Here is a 22,720-nt window from a genome sequence, read left to right as displayed (position 1 = left end):
AAGGGTGGAATGGTATGGTGGTGAAATGCAGAGGTAAAGGCAGTGAGACAGAAGGCAGCTTTGGCATATGGAGGCAGTGACTGATTAATTCAGCAGTGGAAGGTGGCAGTAGTAGGAGGTGGCAGAAGACAGCAACAGGAGGCAGTGACGGAATGTGACAGCAGACTGCATTGACAGGAGCTGGTGGCAACAGAAAGCAGTGGAGAAAGACAGCAGAGACAGGCAGTGCATGAAGGCAGTAGTGGTGGAAGGAGACATCGAAAAATGGTGGTGGAAGAAGACAGAAGAAGGTGGAGGTGGTAGAAGGAATGCATTTGTGTTGGAAGGTGGCTGTGGCAGATGAAGGCGACAGAACCAGGCAGAAAAATAGAAGGAGGAGGCAATGGTGGAGGGAACAATAAAAGGCAGAGAAAGAAAATCACAGAATAAAAAAGAAGGAAATAGAAGAGGTGGAAAAAAATGTAAGAAGAGAAGGAGAAGGCTACAGACAAGGCAATAAAGGAAGGTGGCAGAAGACATTGGAAGAAGAGAAAAAGGAGGCTATGCAAGAAGACAGTGAAGGAGAGGAAGGAGGAGGCTGTGAAAGTAAGGAAGGAAGAAACAACTAATGAGGAAATAGAAGACAGTGGTGCTATAGGCAATGGAAGAAGAAGCAAGAGACAACAAAGGAGGTGAAGGAAAAAGGTTACAGAAGAAGTGGAGGAGGCAATGGCAGTGGTGAAAAAATGCAGTGAAGGAAGAAAGGGCAGATGTAACAGAATGCAGCAAAAGTTTGTGATGGAAGAAGAAAAGGAGGATGTGAGAGAAGGCAATGGAAGAAGATGCTGGAATTAGGAAAGAATGAAGTGATGAAGAATGTGATGAGGTAAGTGATGGAAGAAAACACCAGAAAAAGGTGGTAGAAGAAAAGGAGGATGTGGTGGTGCAGGTGACAGAAGAAGATGGCAGAGGAAAAGAAGGTAGAGGGAACAGAGAAGGTGGTAGAATAAAGCATCGGAAGAAGACAGCAAAAAAAAAAGTGGAAAACTTGATGGAAGATGTTGGTAAAAGAGCCAGAGGCAAGGGAAGAAGCCAGCATGAGGAGAAGGCCACAGAAGAAAGCAGAGGATGAAAGTGGCAGAAGATGGTGGTGTAAGAAGAAAAGGAAGAGGAGACAGAAGAGGTAGAATAGAATAAGTCAGTGGAAGAAGATAGCAGCAGAAAGGAAGGAAGAGGCAATGGAAGAAAATGCTGGAAGATTAGGAGAAGATGAAGGAGGAGACGGAGTAGGTGACTGTCCTTATTTTGGCTGGCAGAGGTAATTTTCTTCTTAGTATCTGGTACAGCACTATGTTCTTAATATGAGAATAATATTGATAACACACTGATGTTTTGTTTGTTCCTATGTAGTGCTTATTCCAAGTAAAGGACTTTTCAGCTTTCCATGCTCTACCAGCAAGGAGGTGAATAAGAAGCCGTGGGGACTACTGACACTAACTGGCCAACAGGATATCCCACACCACAGAACATCATCCTTAGAATATAAACTGGGTGGAGTTGGACAAACAGAACTAATCACTGCCCAGGGACAGGCTGAGCAATGCTCAGCAGGTGGTAAGCAACTGCACATTGTGTTTCTTGTGTTTTCTTTTTCTGTTACTGTTATACTTCGTTTTAAGAATTAAAGAATTCTTACCTAAACCTACAAAGGTTTTTCACCTTAAAGCCTAATGATACTTATTTGGTGCCAGTGTGGGAATGAAGGGTTGAAATAACTACAGATCTGACCAAAGTGTGATGCAACAAAATAATTATTGCGTATTTTCAAAACAAAAGAGAAAAGCATCCATTTTTATCAGCTTATGATCTGATAGAATCACTAGTCTTGAAATTAATCTGATCTGTATGCTCAGCATTGCTGTCACCTCTGTGTTTTGAGAGCCATCTATTGGGAACTATTAATAATTACATGTTTTGCCTTTTCTTCTTGCAGAGCAAACATGGGGGGAAACTCCCTTCCTTCCTTCCTTCCTTCCCTTCCTTCCTTCCTTCCTTCCTTCCTTCCTTCCTTCCTTCCTTCCTTCCTTCCTTCCTTCCTTCCTTCCTTCCTTCCTTCCTTCCTTCCTTCCTTCCTTCCTTCCTCCCTCCCTCCCTCCCTCCCTCCCTCCCTCTCCCTGCCAATTACAGAAGCATTTGAGGCTCCTATCTGAAGCCTCTTCCAGAGCCTCTAGCAGACCCTCTTGCAGAAAGCATTAAGGGACACTCAAAGTTGATCTCTAGGCTTTTGGATTCAGGGATACTGATATAGCCTGTGTGCTCCACCCAAAAAAGATATACTGGCAGTAGAATAATATGAAGGAGTTACAGTGGAAGAAAGTGGCAAAAGAAGGGTAAGGAAGATGGAAGCAGTAGAAGACAACGAGAAGGGGATGAAGAACAGAGTGGAATAAGGTAGCAGAAGAACATGTCAGAAGATAGTACTGGAAGAATAGGAGGAGGAACAAGGCTGTGGATGATGTGCTGTAGAAGATGACAGAGGAAGGGACAGAAAGAGGCAGCAAAAGGAGGCAGTGGAAGAAGAAAAAGAGGAGGCAGCTGAAGAAAGTGGCAAAAGAATATGGCAGAAGAATAGAACATGGCAATGGAAAAGTTGACAGAGGATGTCAGCCAAAGGGCTGACAGTGGTGAAGAAAAGAAGCCTAACTAGGGAAGGAAGAGACAGAAAAGAAGACAGTGGAAGAAGGTAGCAGAATTTTAAAAAGAGGAGTCAATGGAATAGGTAGTGGAAGAAGATGACAGAAGAAGAAAAGGATGATTACATGACTTAAGGAGACAATAACAGGTTGTGACAGTAAATGGTAGTGCAAGAAGACAAGGAGCTCTCCTTGGGGAATGTTTCTAACCATCCCAGAGCCTCTCTTTTCTCTATGACTCTGCCCTTCCCTCTCCTATTTTCCCAATTCCTTTTCCGCCAAAACTGGACACTGTATCTTGGTCACCGCAGACTTGCTTGGCCACACTCCTCTCTAGATGCCTGGTTTCTCTGCCTTGGAGAAGGAAGCAAGAAGAGGACAGTAACAAATTACACCAAGGGAACTGGAGAATTTCCAGGACACAGGGAAATTTTCTCAAAGGCTGGAGAAGAAAATGCGCATCACCACGAGTTGCTTTCTGGATCAGATTTAAATCATGATGCAAGCAGTACAAGAACAAGCTTTAGGGGAAGGAAGACATAAGCATCTTTATCTAGGTATCCTTTCTGAGAGACAGAGAGAAGAGAAGTTGTACGGAAAGCAGTGTTCTCAGTAGCCTTTATGTTTCCCAGGAAAGACAGGTATTTTACTCCCTCAGCAAACCCTTTATAACTCAGAATCACTAGGGCAAGTGTTCCCATCATTTAAGCCCTATCTCTACTTCCATATCTGCCTGAACAAGAACAGCCCAGCAGCACTGTCAGATAAATCTGCCTTCTAACACACATCTTTGTCAGGTCAGACCTGAACTGTGTCCTCCCATCCTGCTCAAAATGGGCTCCCAAGAGATCTTCTATGCTGCAAATGTAGGCATTAATTTGGGTAACTCTCCAAACCTTTCCAGGACTTAAGCAGCTCTGACTGTCCTTCTTTGGGTGACTGGTGACACACTGGCAGAAGGGTGAGAGTCCAGAGAGAGATGTAATAATCTTTGGTCTCTTGCTGAGCTGTAGTAGCAGGGAACATTCCAACACCAGGCCATTCCTGGGAGATTGGATCAATGTCCTTCAACCTCATAGCCCACCAAGGATTTTTATTCCATGTATCCTTTCTATTTTTGAGGCCATGTAAATATTGTGCATCCACAATAACCTGTGGAAAGAACTTCATAGCTTTCCTAAAGTAGAGGAAATAGCCTTTGCTTACTCTGAACAAGCCACCCCCACCAAGTTTTGGATGCTATTCCCTAAGGGACAATAAGCAATCTATTGCTCCCCAGGCAATCCAGGCCACTCATAATTTTATAAATCCCTGTCACGTCCTACATCCTCTTTCTCTCTAGGACACTAAGAATCCATGTCTTTGGCAAGGAAAGAAATAGAAGAGAAGCATTGTGGCCATCAGTGAAAGAGAAATACAGGCATAGAGAACAAGGCAATAGGCTGTGACAGCAGTTTTGTTCAGGTGTGGAGAACTGGAGAATAAGAAGCTTAGGAAAATGTACCAGCTTCTCCCAGAAAAGAGGCAGGTGGGAAGAGAGAATCAATGCCATCCCCACCACCAAGTTCTGTGAGGTATAAAAGGACTACCCTAAGAAACTCCTCCTGATTTATGTTCCTAGGAAGCTTTATCTCTGTCAGCCCAACGTTTTAACAGGTTTCTTTTTCCCAGGATCTTGCATCAGCCTGGACAAATGTATTTCCTTTATCTGAGTCCAGTGTTGATACACCTGACTGAAATATTTGAACTAGGAACACGAAGTTCTAGAAGTATAAGCTGCCATTGCTTGTTCATAAATAATACCTAACACAGCTGCCCTTCACTCATCAGACCTCCCAATTCCTGTGCCCCTGGGGCCACCAGCTATCTACTGCAGCAACAATACATGAAAAGAGAAATTCATATCCTTAATAGTATTCTTTGAAAGACCTGGCAAAAAACATTACAATGGGTCTACTTAACGTTGAGCAGCATTCATCAACATCTGATGATATCCATTTGCCTGTGCCAATGGTAAGTTTTGGAAAAATAAATTAGAAATTTCAAACTAAACACTGTTGTAAACTGGAAAATTATCTTGCTCCACTTACTTACAATGAGATGGGACAGCTTTGGCAATTTTTGACCCTCTTAGTCCTATTATGGACATTTTCCTTTCCCACAGGAAGCTTCTAATCCTTCTTTCTTTCACAGGATAAAACGTGCTTGTAAGAAAGCTGTGCACTAATACCAATTTAAAGGCCACAGAATTCACGCATCCATTTGGAGGAGTCCCCAGCCTTGGACTTGAACTTCAACATGAACAAAAATTTCCATCTGGACAGTCACACAGTGCATATCAGTCATCCAGAGCCCACAAAAAAATTTAATCAAGAAATGGAGTAGGAAGAGTATTCCTATTTAGTCTCTCAAGTTATTCCAGCATCTCCAAACTTATGGCTTCTCTTTATGTCTCTGGAGAGAATCCTGTGTCCTTCAGGCGCTAACATGATGAAGTTGGCAGCTGCTTGGGGAAGGAACATGATTATTCAGCAAAGCATTAGGCTTTAGTATACTTTGTGTCATGACAGAAATCCCCACTCCTGCAGAAAGAGATTTCAGAAGATCTCACTATTTGTGTTCACAGGATTATTGCTCATCTACATTACACTCATAAACATCAGCACCGTACTAAAACACTTGTGCAGTAAAAGTGAGTCTCTGTAGAACATTCCAAAGATGAATAAGTCATGGTTTGGTACTTAGGCAGATATTTTAATACAGGGTAGGAGAGAGAAATTAGAAAAGGGAGATGCTGAGCATTCTCACATTGGAATTATTTTAACTTGCGAAGCAATGATGGGGAGGTACAAGATAGCTTTATTATCCACCCCTTTGAAATTACAGTGGAGGAAAATATTTATTTAGGAAAACACATGATAAAACCACACATTATTCAGGTAAAGGGATTTGCTAAAATAAACTTAACAAAGTTAACCACTGGGTTTGCTGGATTTTCATTTATTTGTCAAATAAGTGCATTGTATAATTTTGTCCACTACCTACAGTATGCAACTTCAGGTAAAAACATGCATTTTTAAGAAAGATGCAATCAGCACAGAGGAATCTGAAAGAGGCCTGAGAGTTGAGGTGCTGGGTATAAGAATGACACAAACAACTACACATCTTCCAAAGCCAAAATGTATTTTTAGGTTGAAGGCTACCTGATGGAATAATTAAAATAGCTCTCTATCTTAGCAGAGGTTTATGATTAACGAGTATGTTATTTGTACATTCTACCAATGCCTGCTAATGCCCACATTTGGATCTTCAAATTTTCCACTGTGTACTTTTTGTCTGGAGAAAACCTTGGACTAGAGATAAGGCCATTACCAAAAACGTATTTCTAGCAGCTCCCACATCCAGTCATCCACTCTGTGCTTGAGGCTGAATCAAGACCATGAAGTGTCTGCTGCTTCTCGCCTTCATTGGGGTGGCTGGTGAGTATACTTTTATTTCTATTTCTCTCATTTAATAGGAAGCTGATTTTCTGAGCAAAACTGCAAGGTAGCCTAATGAGGGAAAACCAAGTCCAGTGTCAACTTGCAGAAGATTGAAGGCAGAGCCTTGCAACTTCCATTTTCTGTCCGTTCATAATGCCTTGTGCCACAAGGTGGGGAATGAATGCCTTCACAGGGGGTCCTGACCCAGCTGTAGAGATGGGGCCATAGCTTCAGAAAAAGGCTGCCTCCATCTTCAGGACTAAGGAGTGCACAGGGAATACTTCTGGCCTAGGAAGTCCTAAAGCAACTGCAAAATTTTGGACCCTGGGTAGGTGCTCCAAGGAAATATCACTGCACACTTGCTCTTACTTTTTCCCTCAGTCAAGCCGTGACTGTTTCAGTGGACAGGATCCTGGGAAAGACACACCCGTGATCCGATCCAACAAGGACATTTCTACGTCCTTATGTTCCCTCGGCGAGTAGCCAGCAGGGCTTCAGTTACAGAAACCCGAGGCACCAGTGTAACTCTGATCCCTTCTTTCAGGCTGCAGCAAATGCACGTGCCTTAGTCCTGCCCACCACTGCTGCCCTGAGTGTCCATAGCGGGGGAACCTACAAGTGAGGGACTTCTGACAGGCAGTCACAGGGCACGGGACAGGCCACATTACCTTAGGCCAGCTGTTGACACATGGCACTGCTTGTCTCCCAGTTGCCTTCCCCACCTTTGCTGAAGAGGATGATGACAAGATTGTGGGAGGTTACCCCTGTGCAAAGAACGCTGCGCCCTATCAGGTGTCCCTGAATGCTGGATATCACTTCTGTGGAGGCTCCCTCATCAGCAACCAGTGGGTCGTGTCGGCTGCTCACTGCTACAAATCGTGAGTGCAAGAATTACATCCCTCTATAACCCACTTCACTTCTAGCAGGAATTCTGAGCTACGAGATAGAAATATGTTAAGTGCCTCCATTCTGACCGGAGACAGCCAAGGGATGGGTGGATCACTCAGGATGCTGGGACAAGGCATCCTGAGGGGTTTGCCACTTCTGCAAATGTTTCTGTGAAAGCAGAACACTTCTGAAATAACAATGGGATAATCAAGCAGCGAGTTCTGGGCTGTGATTTCTTATCAATTGCATGAATCTTGCTAAAGCATTGTCCCTGGAGAACAGGAAGAGGAATGAGGTCAGGCTAGAGCAGTTTGCCTGGTCCCAGAACATTTGAATAAAGTGCTGCTCTGTATTCAACTGCTGTCATGCATTCACAAACCTGCAGAAATTCACCACCTGTACTGGGAGTGGGTTAAAATCTCGGTGTGGATCCCCAGGGCTCCCTGCAGGACAAGAAAGATCCCCTGCCCCAGAAGGCTTCTGTGGCAGTGATGTTGGAGCGAGTGCACTCTGTGACTGGGAGCTTTCTCTCAACCTGCCAGTAGCAGTAAAGAACACGCTGTGCCTTCTCTTTTCCAGTCGCATCCAAGTGCAGCTCGGGAAATACAACCTGGGACTCACCGAATCCACCCAGCAGTTCATCAACTCTGCTAAAGTCATCCGCCACTCTGGCTACAGCCCCTACACCCTGGACAATGACATCATGCTCATCAAGCTGTCCACCCCAGCTGTGCTCAACAGTGCTGTCCAAACCATTCCTCTGCCTACCAGCTGCGCAGCCACCGGCACCACCTGCCTGATCTCCGGCTGGGGCAACACTCTCAGCAGTGGCTGTGAGTACTCTGGGGGAATGTGCAGACCCTTGGGGGTGCGGGACAGTCTCCAAGACATCGCCATTTATCCCCAGCAGGACAGGCTAAACACAGGGTAGTGCTGCGGGACAGGTTTATGAGCGATGGGTCAGTGTAGGGACTGCACAGTGGATTCAGCTAATGTCAACAGAGTTCTCCCCTCTCTGAGAATAAGGGGGAAACCCGGGACTGTGTGTGGATCTACAGTTCCTACTAGAGACCTCCATTCTCTCACACCAAAGATCAGGGATGTGCGTGGTGAGTGGTGTCTATTCCACTGAGGAGATCTAAACCTAGACAAGAGGAGAGGAAGCTTCTCCCGAGGCTCAGGTTTCTTCCAGTGTATGTATGACAAGAGTGACCCCACTCTTGCCAATTGATGAGCTTCCAGGTGCCAGGAAAGTTAAGGTGGCTGCAGTGTAGAATGGTAGGCCCATGGGTAGAATTTGTTCCATCTTTACAGAAGGAATCCATGCCATGCTTACTGTTGAGAGGAAGCAGGATGGCTGCTAGAGCAGGGTGTCCAGCATTTGCTTTTCTGCCGAGATCTTCTGCAAGCTCTGAAAAGGACTCAGCAATGCCATCAACCATCTCTCTCTATTTCCTTGTAGCTAACTACCCAGACAAATTGCAGTGCCTGAAGGCTCCAATCCTCTCTGCCTCCGACTGCTCTAATGCCTACCCTGGGCAAATTACCAAGAACATGATCTGTCTGGGATTCCTGGAGGGAGGAAAAGACTCCTGCCAGGTAAATCATCTGCCCTTCCTTTCCCAGTCATTTCTCTCCTGCCTTTTCCCAGCTGAAGCGGCCTTCACATTACAGAGTCAGCTCTACTCACTGCACTGGCAAATCTGAGTTTTTGAATGACAGCAGAGGCTTCAGGCACACATATCCGGAATGTTTGCCAAGCTCCGCATCCGGCAAAAACAGGCAGCTGGCTCACCCTTAGCTGTGCTGCCCTTGGAGCTCAAGTCAGGCCTGGTAGCATCAGGTGGAGAGTGTGAATCACAAACAGCCTTGGTAGAACTTGTGTGCACAGGAACCTGACAGGGCTTCTTCCAAAGTCAGCGATCTCCGGGATCTCTGGCTCATTGCTTAGGCTGATGCCATTGGCTGAATGTCCATATCCTTTGTGTGCACAGGGAGATTCCGGCGGTCCTGTGGTCTGCAATGGACAGCTCCAGGGCATTGTTTCCTGGGGTATTGGATGTGCCCAGAAGGGCTATCCCGGAGTTTACACCAAGGTTTGCAACTACGTCTCCTGGATCCAGTCCACCATGGCTGCCAACTGAGACGCTCGTTTGGTGTGACCTGTATTTTATCATAATTGTTTCTGTTATTTTGGATTTGGATAAGCAAAAATTATGAAAAATTAATAAAGGCTTTCAGGTACCCCTACTTGGTGCACTGTTTCTTTCGGAACTTCCATAGGCTGTGATATGGAGCACAGCAGCAGTGAACATCACTCATGGGAAAACATTTGTTTTTAGTGCCCCTCAGTTGACAGGGCCTTGGAACACTTTGCAGAGTCTTTTTTAGAAGTCCTTTATTCATTTATGTCAGCTCCTGCAAATTTCTCACAATGAAACGGCTACTTCAGGTTTCTGCCACCTCCTAGTAGCTGTCCACTCCCCCCACTACAGAGGATTGTGCTTGCTGCAAGACACAAGGCCGGCCCTAACTCACCTACACTTTATTATTCTCAGTATAAAATAGATTGAAAGACCCCATTGGAATCTAATGCTTTCATAAATTTTCGTAAAAGAACAGAAACTTTAAATCCATTCCTGCAGTGAAAAGTGCAGTCTTGGTCAGGGGAGCTGCAGCCCATGCCATAGCTGTGGGGACACAGAGATGTTGTCTGCTGCTCAGGTGGTTGTGGTTTAAGCCCAGTCAGTCACAAGCTGTTACAGCCACTCACTCAAGACCCCTTTTCCCTGGTGGGATGGGAAAAAGGGTAAAACTTACAGGTTGAGATACAAACTGAGCCATAACAGGAGTAAATAAAAAAGGAGAAGAGAGAGCTGTAAAAGTCAAGTAAATCCTTGTGAGGCACACTCCTGTCACTCACCAGCCACTGAAATGGTGCCCAGCCCGTCTCTGAGCTGTGATAGGCAGCACCTGGGCAGCTCCCCTCAGTTTCCATACTGAGCATGAGGCTGAGTGTTAGGAAATACCCTTCTAGCCAGTTTGGGTCAGCTGTCCTGGAAATGCTCCCTTCCAGCTGCTTGTGCACCTGCTCACTGACAGAGCATGAGACACTGTCAAGTCCTGGATTTGGGGTAAGCAGTGCTTAACTGCATCTAAAACACTGTTATCAACATCATTCTCTTAGTGTATTCAGAACACAGCACTGTGCCACAGTTCCACCTCGTAATCCTGCCTCCTGCTTGGCACCTGCATACCGTTCTTCTCAAGACTTCCACTGAAATTTCTCCTTCAGAGAAAGACTGAGTTGAGTGAAACCCCACAAGCGTTCTCCTCCCCAGCAGTATGAGGCAGAAGTTCCACCAGGGATCCTAGGCCATTTCCACTTGTTTCTCCTTCCCTATTGTCAGGCAGAGCTCTAGGCACAGGAAGGAGAAGGATGAGGGAAATGTGCTGCCAGCAGTCCTTGGCAGAATGGCCTGTCCCTCCTTCCCTGTGTTCCTTTCACCCTTTGCCACTGTCCCAGATGTTATCCCTGTGCTCATCGGGTTCCCCAGCTATCCCGAGCAGATTTTGTCCCATGCAGGAGAGCACACAGGGATGTTCTTGAGAGCAGAAACACCTGAGGGCGCAGTGGAGAGGCTGTGGTGGTCTGGGTCTCCTCAGCCTGTGAGCAGAGCAGCAGAAAGGTGTCACTGGCAGAGCATGAGTGAATGAAATTGCAAGGTACAGCTCCTTTTAGACGCCAGTGCTCTCACTGGCTGAATCCCAGTGGCAGCATCCATGCCCCACTGGAGGACAAGCTCAGTCCAGCCAGGAATGCAAGTCTCCTTGTAGAGGTCATTTCTCAGGGCAATGGCACAGATGCTCCCTGTCCCTGAGCAATTCCCAGATTTGCCACATGAAGTGTGTTCCTGAAGCCAAACCTCCAGAAGCACTTGTGCCACAGGCAGCACCAGCCTGAGCCACTCTGGGCTCCCCTGCTAGGTCCCAGGGAGAAGCCATCTCTGGAGGTACTTAGCCTATTTCCTGTCACCAAGGAGAGCTCACCCTGACCCCCATGCTCAGCACCTTGTCACCCTCATGGCTGTCCCGGTGGGTAACACCCTATCCCTTCTCTCCTCCCATGCCAGGCCCTGGCTGTCCCTCAGCTCTTCACAGGTATTTACCTTCCTCTCCTACAGCAACGTCCATGAGCGCCCTCACAAGTCTGAGTGCTTGGGCTGCTGTGGTGGTGTCTTTTGGAGTTCTGCCTTCTTCTCACTGATGTTATTTGCTCTGCTCCCAGTGCTGCATAGACAAAAGAGCTGTAACACAGCTGGGTGGGACATGGGGTGGCCAGGCAGGATCTGAAGCAGCCATGTCTGGGGAAGACGGGGAAAGTGCATGGGAAAATTCAAGGGACAGCTGTGTGGCCTTTATCCCTCATTGCTCCATCTCCCAAGGACTTCAGAAGCAGCAGGGGAGCAGCCAGCATTCCTCTGCCTTGGCCCCACTCAGCCTCCCGTGCAACCTCAGCACAGTTGTGTCCATACAACCCCATCCTTCCCTCCTCACCCACACACGCCCTGTCCTCCCCTTCCACCTGCTGCATCTCTGCAGGCTTTCTGCTTCCCTGCCACCGTTTGTGTCATTCCCCAGGGTTCCCAGCCAGCCAATGCCTTCTCACATTTCTTGGCCGGCCCCACCCCAAGACGTCTCACCCTCCCTCACTGCTCTCTCTTCACACATCTTTGGGCAGCTACAAGAGGCAGGTTGCTGAGAGGGTGGGGCCTTTTCTTCATGGTTCCCTGCTGTTTCTTTGTGGCCATGCTGGCCCCTCTGGGTAAGTGAACTTCACTCAGCCCTGAGCACCTCCATCCATCCCCTGACTGCCCTCCCAGCTGTGTTGCCATTTCCTGGCACTGCTTCCTTCTGCGGAGCTTCCTGGGTTGAGGATAGGCAGGGAATATGGTGGGAAGGAATCCATGAATCTTCTGCAATGGCTGTCTATTTGTCATTCTTTGTGCAGCCCACAGATGGTTCCCTGGTTTTGGACACAATCTGCCCAGGACTGCATCTTGCCTATTGAAGAGAGATTGGAAAGTCACTTGTTGGTCTAAAGAGCTTCTTTCCCAGGCCTTGAACTCCTCCCTTGGCTGTCCTATGTCTTCTCAGCCTTTCCCTACCAACCCACAGTGCCTACTTCAAAGTTTTCCCATTTTTTCCTTCTCCTCACTGCTCCTGTTTTCCTTCCCAGCGTTAGCCCTGGAACAGTCTCCAGACATGGTGATAAAGGAAGGCCAGTCCGTGAATCTGGAGTGTTCCAAAAAGAAATCCACCAGCACAGCTATGTACTGGTTCATTCTGCCTACAGAGAAGAATTCCAGCCTGACCCTACTGGCTTCTGCATTACAAGGTGGTAACGCAGCAGTGGAGAAGGGTTTTGAGAGCCATTTCAAGAGCAGCAAGATAAAAGGAGACAGTATCACCCTCTCAATAGAACATGCCTTTCTCAATCACTCTGGCACATACTACTGTGCTGAGGGCGAGCACAGTGGTGAGACTGCTGAGAGATCTGAGCACAAACTTCTCCCTGTGCATACAGGACGTGCTTTCCACTTGTTGGTTGCTGAACAAGGCAGGGTGATCACTTCTCAGTCATTAGCTCCTCTGCTTCCTAGCCCTGCCTTCCTCCTCTTCTCAGATGCTGACACTTTATTTGTCCATCTGTGTTCTCCTTGCCACTCCAGGCCTCCCTCTGCATTTAAGTCTTACTTGCACTACACTTACTTCTGCCAGCCCTTCTTCTCCTCTCTGTCTCCCTTCCCTTCCCCACCTTCTTCTTTCTGTCTTCAATCTGCACTCCACTGACTTCCACTTACTTAACTCCAGTCACCCTTGCCCATGATTCTCACTGTCAAACAGAACGAGTGCTTGTGTGGGAAGTTCTTGGTGCACCTGTAGATAAAGGCAAGGCCAGGCAGGTGTTTGAGTAGCCAGTACCATGTGGGAGCTGCCCACACGCTCCTGAGTTCCAACGACTTGGCTGTGGTTGTTCTGTGGCCAAGGAATACGTAGAGCACAGCACAAGCCTGTGCTTGCTCAGGTAAAGTGTTATGTGGATCACTAAGTCCTCCATGTGGAGTGCTCTCTGGGGCAGGATCCACCTGCCTTCCACCCTTTGATCCACATACAATTCATCTTCAGCAAACATCTTAACAAAAAATTGCAGGTGACGTGAGCAAGCTGAGCAGCTAATAGAGACTTCCCATAGGTTCCAGTGTTCTGCTCATCAGTGACTCAGATGAAAGGGGTAGAGAGTCTCCTCATCAAGTTCATTGATAACACCAAGTTGGGAAGAATTGCTGATAATGAAGAGGGCTGTGCAGCTCTTCAGAGGGACCTCAAGAGGCTGGAGAGATGGCCAGAGAGGAACCTTCTGAAATTCAGCAAAGGCAAATGCAGGGTTTGGGAGAGAACTAACCTGGGGAGAACTAACCCCATGCAGCACCAGGACCCCATGCAGCAGCAAGGGATGGGGACTGGCCCACTGGGAAGCAGCTCTTCAGAGAAGGAGCTGGGGGTCCTGGTGGACAAGAAGCTCCCCATGAGCCAGCAGTGTGTCCTGGTGGGCAAGAAGGCAGTGGTGTCCTGGGGTGCATTAGGAAGAGCATTGCCAGCAGGGCAAGGGAGGTGATCCTGCTGCTCCACTCAGCCCTGGTGAGGCACATGTGGAGTGCAGTGTCCAATTCTGGGCTCCTTGGTACAAAAGAGACATGGAGCTCCTGGAGAATGTCCAGGAGAGAAGAAAGATGAAGAGAGGAGAGCACCTCTTTTGTCAGCAAAGGCTGAGGGAGCTGGGCCTGTTTGGCCTTGAGAAGAAACAACTAAGTGGCCACCTCAACAATGTCTGCAAGTATCTGAAGGGAGCATTCCAAGATGTGGATCCAGGTTCTTCACTGTGATGCCAAGCACTAGGACAAGAGGCAGTGGGCAGAACAGGATGCACGGGAAGTTGCACCTGAATCTGAGGGAAGAGCTTTGCAGTGTTGGTGACCGTGCACTGGAAGAGATTGCCCGAAGAGTGTCTCTCTCTGGAGATCTTCCAGAACCACCTGGATACAGTCCTGTGCCATGTGCTCTGGGATGTCTCTGCTTGAGCAGGGAGGTTGTAGCAGTGACCCGCTGAGGTCCCTTCGTAGCTCACCCATTGCGTGATTCCGTCCTGCATAACACACACCTGTGTACAGCACAGGCCTGCACAGGGCACTCCAGGTGATTCCCAACCTGCAGATTCCCATGCTAATGTACAAGCTTCTCAGGACCTAAACACAGGGCCCCTACAGAGCAGCCATGCCTGTTCAACATCACTAACTCCTCAAATACCGTGTCTTCTGCAGGGCTCCCTATGCACTGCCCTGCCCTCTGCACACCCCAGGGAATTGGACAGCATTTCCAGGGATACATCAGGGCCAGCCTCCTCTGTGCTGAAGTTCTGCTGGTCTTGCAACGATTTGGGGTTTAAACGACATAGCCCACTGTCTTTGCTTTTTTCCTCCTACTTCTTTAGAAGGAATCTAGGGTCTTTGCTGAACCTGCTCTGGGCTGCTGTTGAAATGAATCCAATAGGACCTACTCAGACCTGCAGCAGCGGATTTGGGAGCTGGAGGTAGTGCTGCTCTCCTCTGCTGACAGGATACAGGGAAATATCTTCAGTGCAAAGCCCATGACAGCCTTGAGCAGATGGATCACTTGGTGCCTTGAATGGGCCAGCCTTACACTGCCGTGCATTGGAGGGCACAGAGCACAGCACGGATGTGCAGAGTCTCTGTCAGACCTCTGTACCCAAACTCGGAGCACGCAAACCACGAGTTTCTCTTTGTGCACACAGGGATTTCCCACTGCCTTGGGCAGATCAACAAGGCTGTGTGCAGAGAAGAAGAAGAAGAAGATACGATTTTCTCCAGCTTTGTCCATTTGTGTCCTGGAGCTGTTTTGCAGAGTGCCGCAATAAAGAGGCGAGGAGAGTATCCGTTCTTCTGTGACATGGAGAAGGTCAGTGTGTAGCTGCACATCCTGTGGGGCACACCCTTCTCCTCAGAAATCTCTCTGAGCTGCAGTCTCTCAAGGGGCAGTCCCAGTGCAGAGCCAAAACCAGCCAGTTCTCTCCTTAAGATCCCACCTTGGAGTTAGAGAAATACAGTTACAGAACTCTTCTCTGTCATGCTGCAAGAGGCACCAGGTTGGCAGGTCAGCAGCTTTTCCTATACCTGGCCAACACGCCAGGCCAGACTGGGATAAGCAGAGATTCCACACTGCAGCTTGCAGGGTTGAGAGTCTCTGAGCGTGAGGGTGGCTAGAGAGGAGACAAACAGGGGGACACAGACACTAGCATGCATCCCTGAGATCTCCTTCTCTTCCCACGATTTTCTGCCATTTTGTGCATTGCCGTGCACACGCTCAGGCTGCCACACAGCCCCATCCTGCTCCATGACAGCACTGAACTATGGCACCTACTGAACTCCTGCCTCCTCATGCTCGCCCACACTCACACACAGCAGGAAGCCAGAGGAGCAGAGTACAAGCACCTCATGACTGCCTGCAGGTGTCATTCCCCACCGTTCCTGGACAGCCAACTGCCTTGTGACATTTCAGACTCCCTCTCACTCCCCTGCCCACCCACAGAGAGACGTGGCTCTTCCTCTGCACCTCTCCTCTTTACACATCTCTGTGTCTGTGCTGTGCCCAGGGGCAGCTTGCTGGAAGGAGGGAGCCTTTCTCTATGGATTCCCACGGGTTCCTTGTGGCCATCCTGCTCCCTGTGGGTAAGTGGCCTTCCCTTCCTCTTGAGCAGCTGCACTGGACCTGCTGCTGCCTCCTCAGCTGCGCTCCCAGTTGCTGGGAGTGCCCTTCCCCATGGCTTCCAGAGGGAGGATGGGCAATGAACCAGGTGAGCTTTTCCACCACCTATTCAATCAGAAAACTCTGCAAAGCTGCAAATCCGTTTTTTTCCTGTCCCATTTTAATACTTCACTTGAGAGTTACAAACTTGCTCACTTCCCAAAACAGATTAACTCTGGCATTTGAAGCTGGTTTGTTTGGGGTTTTTTGATCCCATGTGTCTTTTTCAGAGAAGCAGGACACTGTCCCAAAGCTTTCGGATATCATGGTGGTATTCCATGCCATGAGATACTTCAAGGATGTGTATTTTTGTCCTCTTCAATGCATTTCACTTCCCACATTTCATCTCCTGTCTTTCCAGGCTGGGCCCTTCAGCAATCACCACATACAGTTGTCCGGGAGGGAGACCCTGTGACTCTGGAATGTTCTGCATCTGGAAAAGATTTCATATACATGTACTGGTACAAGTTAGGTGTGGAGAAGAATGCCAGTATGCAGTTGGTTGTATATTCAATGGAAGGTAGCAAAGCAGATATTGAGAAGGAATTCAAAAATCGCTTCCAGAGTAATGGGACCAAGAACAACCATTTATCTGTGAAGATAGAGCATGCCCTGCTCAATGACACAGGCACCTATTTCTGTGCTGAACAAGATCCACAGCCACTCAAAGGCTGGTGCAGCATAGCACAAACCTTTCCAGGCCAACAGGGAGCTGCCACCAGCACATACTGAGCCCTGTGTTTGACAGAAACTTGTTTCCTTCTCTTGCCCTCCAGCTCTTCAGGAAAGATGTATGGAATGATATGTCTGTCCATCAGTTCATCTGTCTGCCTTTTGCAAGGTCTCTAGCTGCTTTTCTATTCTTTCCCATTACTGAATCACCTTATGACTCTCATTTCTTAATGTTCTCAGTCTCTCACCTGATTTCTCTGCCATTCAGAGACTGCTCCTCACTTTCTTCCTTTCATGTCTTTCTGTCTGGTCCCCTGGCTTTTCTTCTCTGTCCTCTTACTCCTAGTCCTTTCCTATTTCCTCTTGCCTTCCTCATCCATCTCTCCTTCCTTTCAATCTGTTGCATCAGTCCATGCCATGGGAAGCACAACGTGGGACAGTTCACACAGCGCTTTCTCTCTCCACCTGCTGGAAAGACAAGCCCCACTAGTCCTTGGTCCCACTGGTCTCCAGGGAGTGGGCACACTGCTGTGCACCAGGGACCCCAAGTTACGCCACTACCCTGTGACCTGGACACTCTGATGTTTGAGAATTGTCCCTGCTCAGAGCAGGAGACTGCCCAGGTTGGCATCAAAATGTCCCTGGGGACCAGGACAAGGACCGGGAGGAAGAAGTCTGAGTGGAGTTTTCAGCAGGGCTTGTTGGTATTTCCGAGCATCTTGTCTGTCCCATCCACTACAACCTCTGCTGCTTGCTGCAAGACATGGAGGCTGCCTTGACTTGCTTGTTCCTCTTTATCTCCTTTAAAACAGAGTTCAGAGGCCCTGAGATTTCATAACTTTCATAATCCATCAAGAACTGTAGCTGGAAATTCCTTACTGGAGTGTGAATTGCAGGCTTGGTCAGGGGAGCTGCAGCCCATGCCATAGCTGTGGGGACACAGAGATGTTGTCTGCTGCTCAGGTGGTTGTGGTTTAAGCCCAGTCAGCCACTAGCTGTTACAGCCACTCACTCAAGACCCCTTTTCCCTGGTGGGATGGGAAAAAGGGTAAAACTTACAGGTTGAGATACAAACTGAGCCATAACAGGAGTAAATAAAAAAGGAGAAGAGAGAGCTGTAAAAGTCAAGTAAATCCTTGTGAGGCACACTCCTGTCACTCACCAGCCACTGAAATGGTGCCCAGCCCGTCTCTGAGCTGTGATAGGCAGCACCTGGGCAGCTCCCCTCAGTTTCCATACTGAGCATGAGGCTGAGTGTTAGGAAATACCCTTCTGGCCAGTTTGGGTCAGCTGTCCTGGAAATGCTCCCTTCCAGCTGCTTGTGCACCTGCTCACTGACAGAGCATGAGACGCTGTCAAGTCCTGGATTTGGGGTAAGCAGTGCTTAACTGCAACTAAAACACTGTTATCAACATCATTCTCTTAGTGTATTCAGAACACAGCACTGTGCCACAGTTCCACCTCGTAATCCTGCCTCCTGCTTGGCACCTGCATACCGTTCTTCTCAAGACTTCCACTGAAATTTCTCCTTCAGAGAAAGACTGAGTTGAGTGAAACCCCACAAGCGTTCTCCTCCCCAGCAGTATGAGGCAGAAGTTCCACCAGGGATCCTAGGCCATTTCCACTTGTTTCTCCTTCCCTATTGTCAGGCAGAGCTCTAGGCACAGGAAGGAGAAGGATGAGGGAAATGTGCTGCCAGCAGTCCTTGGCAGAATGGCCTGTCCCTCCTTCCCTGTGTTCCTTTCACCCTTTGCCACTGTCCCAGATGTTATCCCTGTGCTCATCGGGTTCCCCAGCTATCCCGAGCAGATTTTGTCCCATGCAGGAGAGCACACAGGGATGTTCTTGAGAGCAGAAACACCTGAGGGCGCAGTGGAGAGGCTGTGGTGGTTTGGGTCTCCTCAGCCTGTGAGCAGAGCAGCAGAAAGGTGTCACTGGCAGAGCATGAGTGAATGAAATTGCAAGGTACAGCTCCTTTTAGACGCCAGTGCTCTCACTGGCTGAATCCCAGTGGCAGCATCCATGCCCCACTGGAGGACAAGCTCAGTCCAGCCAGGAAAGCAAGTCTCCTTGTAGAGGTCATTTCTCAGGGCAATGGCACAGATGCTCCCTGTCCCTGAGCAATTCCCAGATTTGCCACATGAAGTGTGTTCCTGAAGCCAAACCTCCAGAAGCACTTGTGCCACAGGCAGCACCAGCCTGAGCCACTCTGGGCTCCCCTGCTAGGTCCCAGGGAGAAGCCATCTCTGGAGGTACTTAGCCTATTTCCTGTCACCAAGGAGAGCTCACCCTGACCCCCATGCTCAGCACCTTGTCACCCTCATGGCTGTCCCGGTGGGTAACACCCTATCCCTTCTCTCCTCCCATGCCAGGCCCTGGCTGTCCCTCAGCTCTTCACAGGTATTTACCTTCCTCTCCTACAGCAACGTCCATGAGCGCCCTCACAAGTCTGAGTGCTTGGGCTGCTGTGGTGGTGTCTTTTGGAGTTCTGCCTTCTTCTCACTGATGTTATTTGCTCTGCTCCCAGTGCTGCATAGACAAAAGAGCTGTAACACAGCTGGGTGGGACATGGGGTGGCCAGGCAGGATCTGAAGCAGCCATGTCTGGGGAAGACGGGGAAAGTGCATGGGAAAATTCAAGGGACAGCTGTGTGGCCTTTATCCCTCATTGCTCCATCTCCCAAGGACTTCAGAAGCAGCAGGGGAGCAGCCAGCATTCCTCTGCCTTGGCCCCACTCAGCCTCCCGTGCAACCTCAGCACAGTTGTGTCCATACAACCCCATCCTTCCCTCCTCACCCACACACGCCCTGTCCTCCCCTTCCACCTGCTGCATCTCTGCAGGCTTTCTGCTTCCCTGCCACCGTTTGTGTCATTCCCCAGGGTTCCCAGCCAGCCAATGCCTTCTCACATTTCTTGGCCGGCCCCACCCCAAGACGTCTCACCCTCCCTCACTGCTCTCTCTTCACACATCTTTGGGCAGCTACAAGAGGCAGGTTGCTGAGAGGGTGGGGCCTTTTCTTCATGGTTCCCTGCTGTTTCTTTGTGGCCATGCTGGCCCCTCTGGGTAAGTGAACTTCACTCAGCCCTGAGCACCTCCATCCATCCCCTGACTGCCCTCCCAGCTGTGTTGCCATTTCCTGGCACTGCTTCCTTCTGCGGAGCTTCCTGGGTTGAGGATAGGCAGGGAATATGGTGGGAAGGAATCCATGAATCTTCTGCAATGGCTGTCTATTTGTCATTCTTTGTGCAGCCCACAGATGGTTCCCTGGTTTTGGACACAATCTGCCCAGGACTGCATCTTGCCTATTGAAGAGAGATTGGAAATTCACTTGTTGGTCTAAAGAGCTTCTTTCCCAGGCCTTGAACTCCTCCCTTGGCTGTCCTATGTCTTCTCAGCCTTTCCCTACCAACCCACAGTGCCTACTTCAAAGTTTTCCCATTTTTTCCTTCTCCTCACTGCTCCTGTTTTCCTTCCCAGCGTTAGCCCTGGAACAGTCTCCAGACATGGTGATAAAGGAAGGCCAGTCCGTGAATCTGGAGTGTTCCAAAAAGAAATCCACCAGCACAGCTATGTACTGGTACATGCTGCCTACAGAGAAGAATTCCAGCCTGACCCTACTGGCTTCTGCATTTGAAGGTGGTAACGCAGCAGTGGAGAAGGGTTTTGAGAGCCATTTCAAGAGCAGCAAGATAAAAGGAGACAGTATCACCCTCTCAATAGAACATGCCTTTCTCAATCACTCTGGCACATACTACTGTGCTGAGAATGATCACAGTGGTGAGACTGCTGAGAGATCTGAGCACAAACTTCTCCCTGTGCATACAGGACGTGCTTTCCACTTGTTAGTTGCTGAACAAGGCAAGGTGATCACTTCTCAGTCATTAGCTCCTCTGCTTCCTAGCCCTGCCTTCTTCCACTTCTCAGATGCTGACATTTTATTTGTCCATCTGTGTTCTCCTTGCCACTCCAGGCCTCCCTCTGCATTTAAGTCTTACTTGCACTACACTTACTTCTGCCAGCCCTTCTTCTCCTCTCTGTCTCCCTTCCCTTCCCCACCTTCTTCTTTCTGTCTTCAATCTGCACTCCACTGACTTCCACTTACTTAACTCCAGTCACCCTTGCCCATGATTCTCACTGTCAAACAGAACGAGTGCTTGTGTGGGAAGTTCTTGGTGCACCTGTAGATAAAGGCAAGGCCAGGCAGGTGTTTGAGTAGCCAGTACCATGTGGGAGCTGCCCACACGCTCCTGAGTTCCAACGACTTGGCTGTGGTTGTTCTGTGGCCAAGGAATACGTAGAGCACAGCACAAGCCTGTGCTTGCTCAGGTAAAGTGTTATGTGGATCACTAAGTCCTCCATGTGGAGTGCTCTCTGGGGCAGGATCCACCTGCCTTCCACCCTTTGATCCACATACAATTCATCTTCAGCAAACATCTTAACAAAAAATTGCAGGTGACGTGAGCAAGCTGAGCAGGTAATAGAGACTTCCCATAGGTTCCAATGTTCTGTTTATCAGTGACTCAGATGAACGGGGTAGAGAGTCTCCTCATCAAGTTCATTGATAACACCAAGTTGGGAAGAATTGCTGATAATGAAGAGGGCTGTGCAGCTCTTCAGAGGGACCTCAAGAGGCTGGAGAGATGGCCAGAGAGGAACCTTCTGAAATTCAGCAAAGGCAAATGCAGGGTTTGGGAGAGAACTAACCTGGGGAGAACTAACCCCATGCAGCACCAGGACCCCATGCAGCAGCAAGGGATGGGGACTGGCCCACTGGGAAGCAGCTCTTCAGAGAAGGAGCTGGGGGTCCTGGTGGACAAGAAGCTCCCCATGAGCCAGCAGTGTGTCCTGGTGGGCAAGAAGGCAGTGGTGTCCTGGGGTGCATTAGGAAGAGCATTGCCAGCAGGGGAAGGGAGATGATCCTGCTGCTCCACTCAGCCCTGGTGAGGCACATGTGGAGTGCAGTGTCCAGTTCTGGGCTCCTTGGTACAAAAGAGACATGGAGCTCCTGGAGAAGGTCCAGGAGAGAAGAAAGATGAAGAGAGGAGAGCACCACTTTTGTCAGCAAAGGCTGAGGGAGCTGGGCCTGTTTGGCCTTGAGAAGAAACAACTAAGTGGCCACCTCAACAATGTCTGCAAGTATCTGAAGGGAGCATTCCAAGATGTGGATCCAGGTTCTTCACTGTGATGCCAAGCACTAGGACAAGAGGCAGTGGGCAGAACAGGATGCACGGGAAGTTGCACCTGAATCTGAGGGAAGAGCTTTGCAGTGTTGGTGACCGTGCACTGGAAGAGATTGCCCGAAGAGTGTCTCTCTCTGGAGATCTTCCAGAACCACCTGGATACAGTCCTGTGCCATGTGCTCTGGGATGTCTCTGCTTGAGCAGGGAGGTTGCAGCAGTGACCCGCTGAGGTCCCTTCGTAGCTCACCCATTGCGTGATTCCGTCCTGCATAACACACACCTGTGTACAGCACAGGCCTGCACAGGGCACTCCAGGTGATTCCCAACCTGCAGATTCCCATGCTAATGTACAAGCTTCTCAGGACCTAAACACAGGGCCCCTACAGAGCAGCCATGCCTGTTCAACATCACTAACTCCTCAAATACCGTGTCTTCTGCAGGGCTCCCTATGCACTGCCCTGCCCTCTGCACACCCCAGGGAATTGGACAGCATTTCCAGGGATACATCAGGGCCAGCCTCCTCTGTGCTGAAGTTCTGCTGGTCTTGCAACGATTTGGGGTTTAAACGACATAGCCCACTGTCTTTGCTTTTTTTCCCCTACTTCTTTAGAAGGAATCTAGGGTCTTTGCTGAACCTGCTCTGGGCTGCTGTTGAAATGAATCCAATAGGACCTACTCAGACCTGCAGCAGCGGATTTGGGAGCTGGAGGTAGTGCTGCTCTCCTCTGCTGACAGGATACAGGGAAATATCTTCAGTGCAAAGCCCATGACAGCCTTGAGCAGATGGATCACTTGGTGCCTTGAATGGGCCAGCCTTACACTGCCGTGCATTGGAGGGCACAGAGCACAGCATGGATGTGCAGAGTCTCTGTCAGACCTCTGTACCCAAACTCGGAGCACGCAAACCACGAGTTTCTCTTTGTGCACACAGGGATTTCCCAC

At 49.0% G+C, this 22,720-nt stretch overlaps 1 protein-coding gene and 1 gene segment (V, D, J or C); both read left to right on the top strand.

The window, feature by feature from the left end:
* Positions 1 to 6,111: 6,111 nt before the first annotated feature.
* On the top strand, positions 6,112 to 9,186 carry LOC134041124 (trypsin I-P1-like). The gene is made up of 5 exons (XM_062487413.1): positions 6,112 to 6,151; positions 6,864 to 7,032; positions 7,622 to 7,875; positions 8,505 to 8,641; positions 9,037 to 9,186. The coding sequence occupies exons 1-5, from the start codon at positions 6,112 to 6,114 to the stop codon at positions 9,184 to 9,186; spliced, it is 750 nt and encodes a 249-aa protein (XP_062343397.1).
* A 10,429-nt stretch (positions 9,187 to 19,615) lies between these two features.
* The window catches only part of LOC134041121 (T cell receptor beta constant 2-like), a 31,393-nt gene continuing 28,288 nt past the window's right edge, over positions 19,616 to 22,720 (top strand). Inside the window, 1 exon segment of the C gene segment in view lies at positions 19,616 to 19,661. Within this exon segment, the coding sequence occupies positions 19,619 to 19,661 (43 nt within the window).

The sequence above is a fragment of the Cinclus cinclus genome, chromosome 2, assembly GCF_963662255.1.
Source record: "Cinclus cinclus chromosome 2, bCinCin1.1, whole genome shotgun sequence".
Classification (NCBI taxonomy): Eukaryota; Metazoa; Chordata; class Aves; order Passeriformes; family Cinclidae; genus Cinclus; species Cinclus cinclus.
Note: the sequence above shows the minus strand (reverse complement) of the source record. Positions and strands in the feature narration are given on the sequence as shown.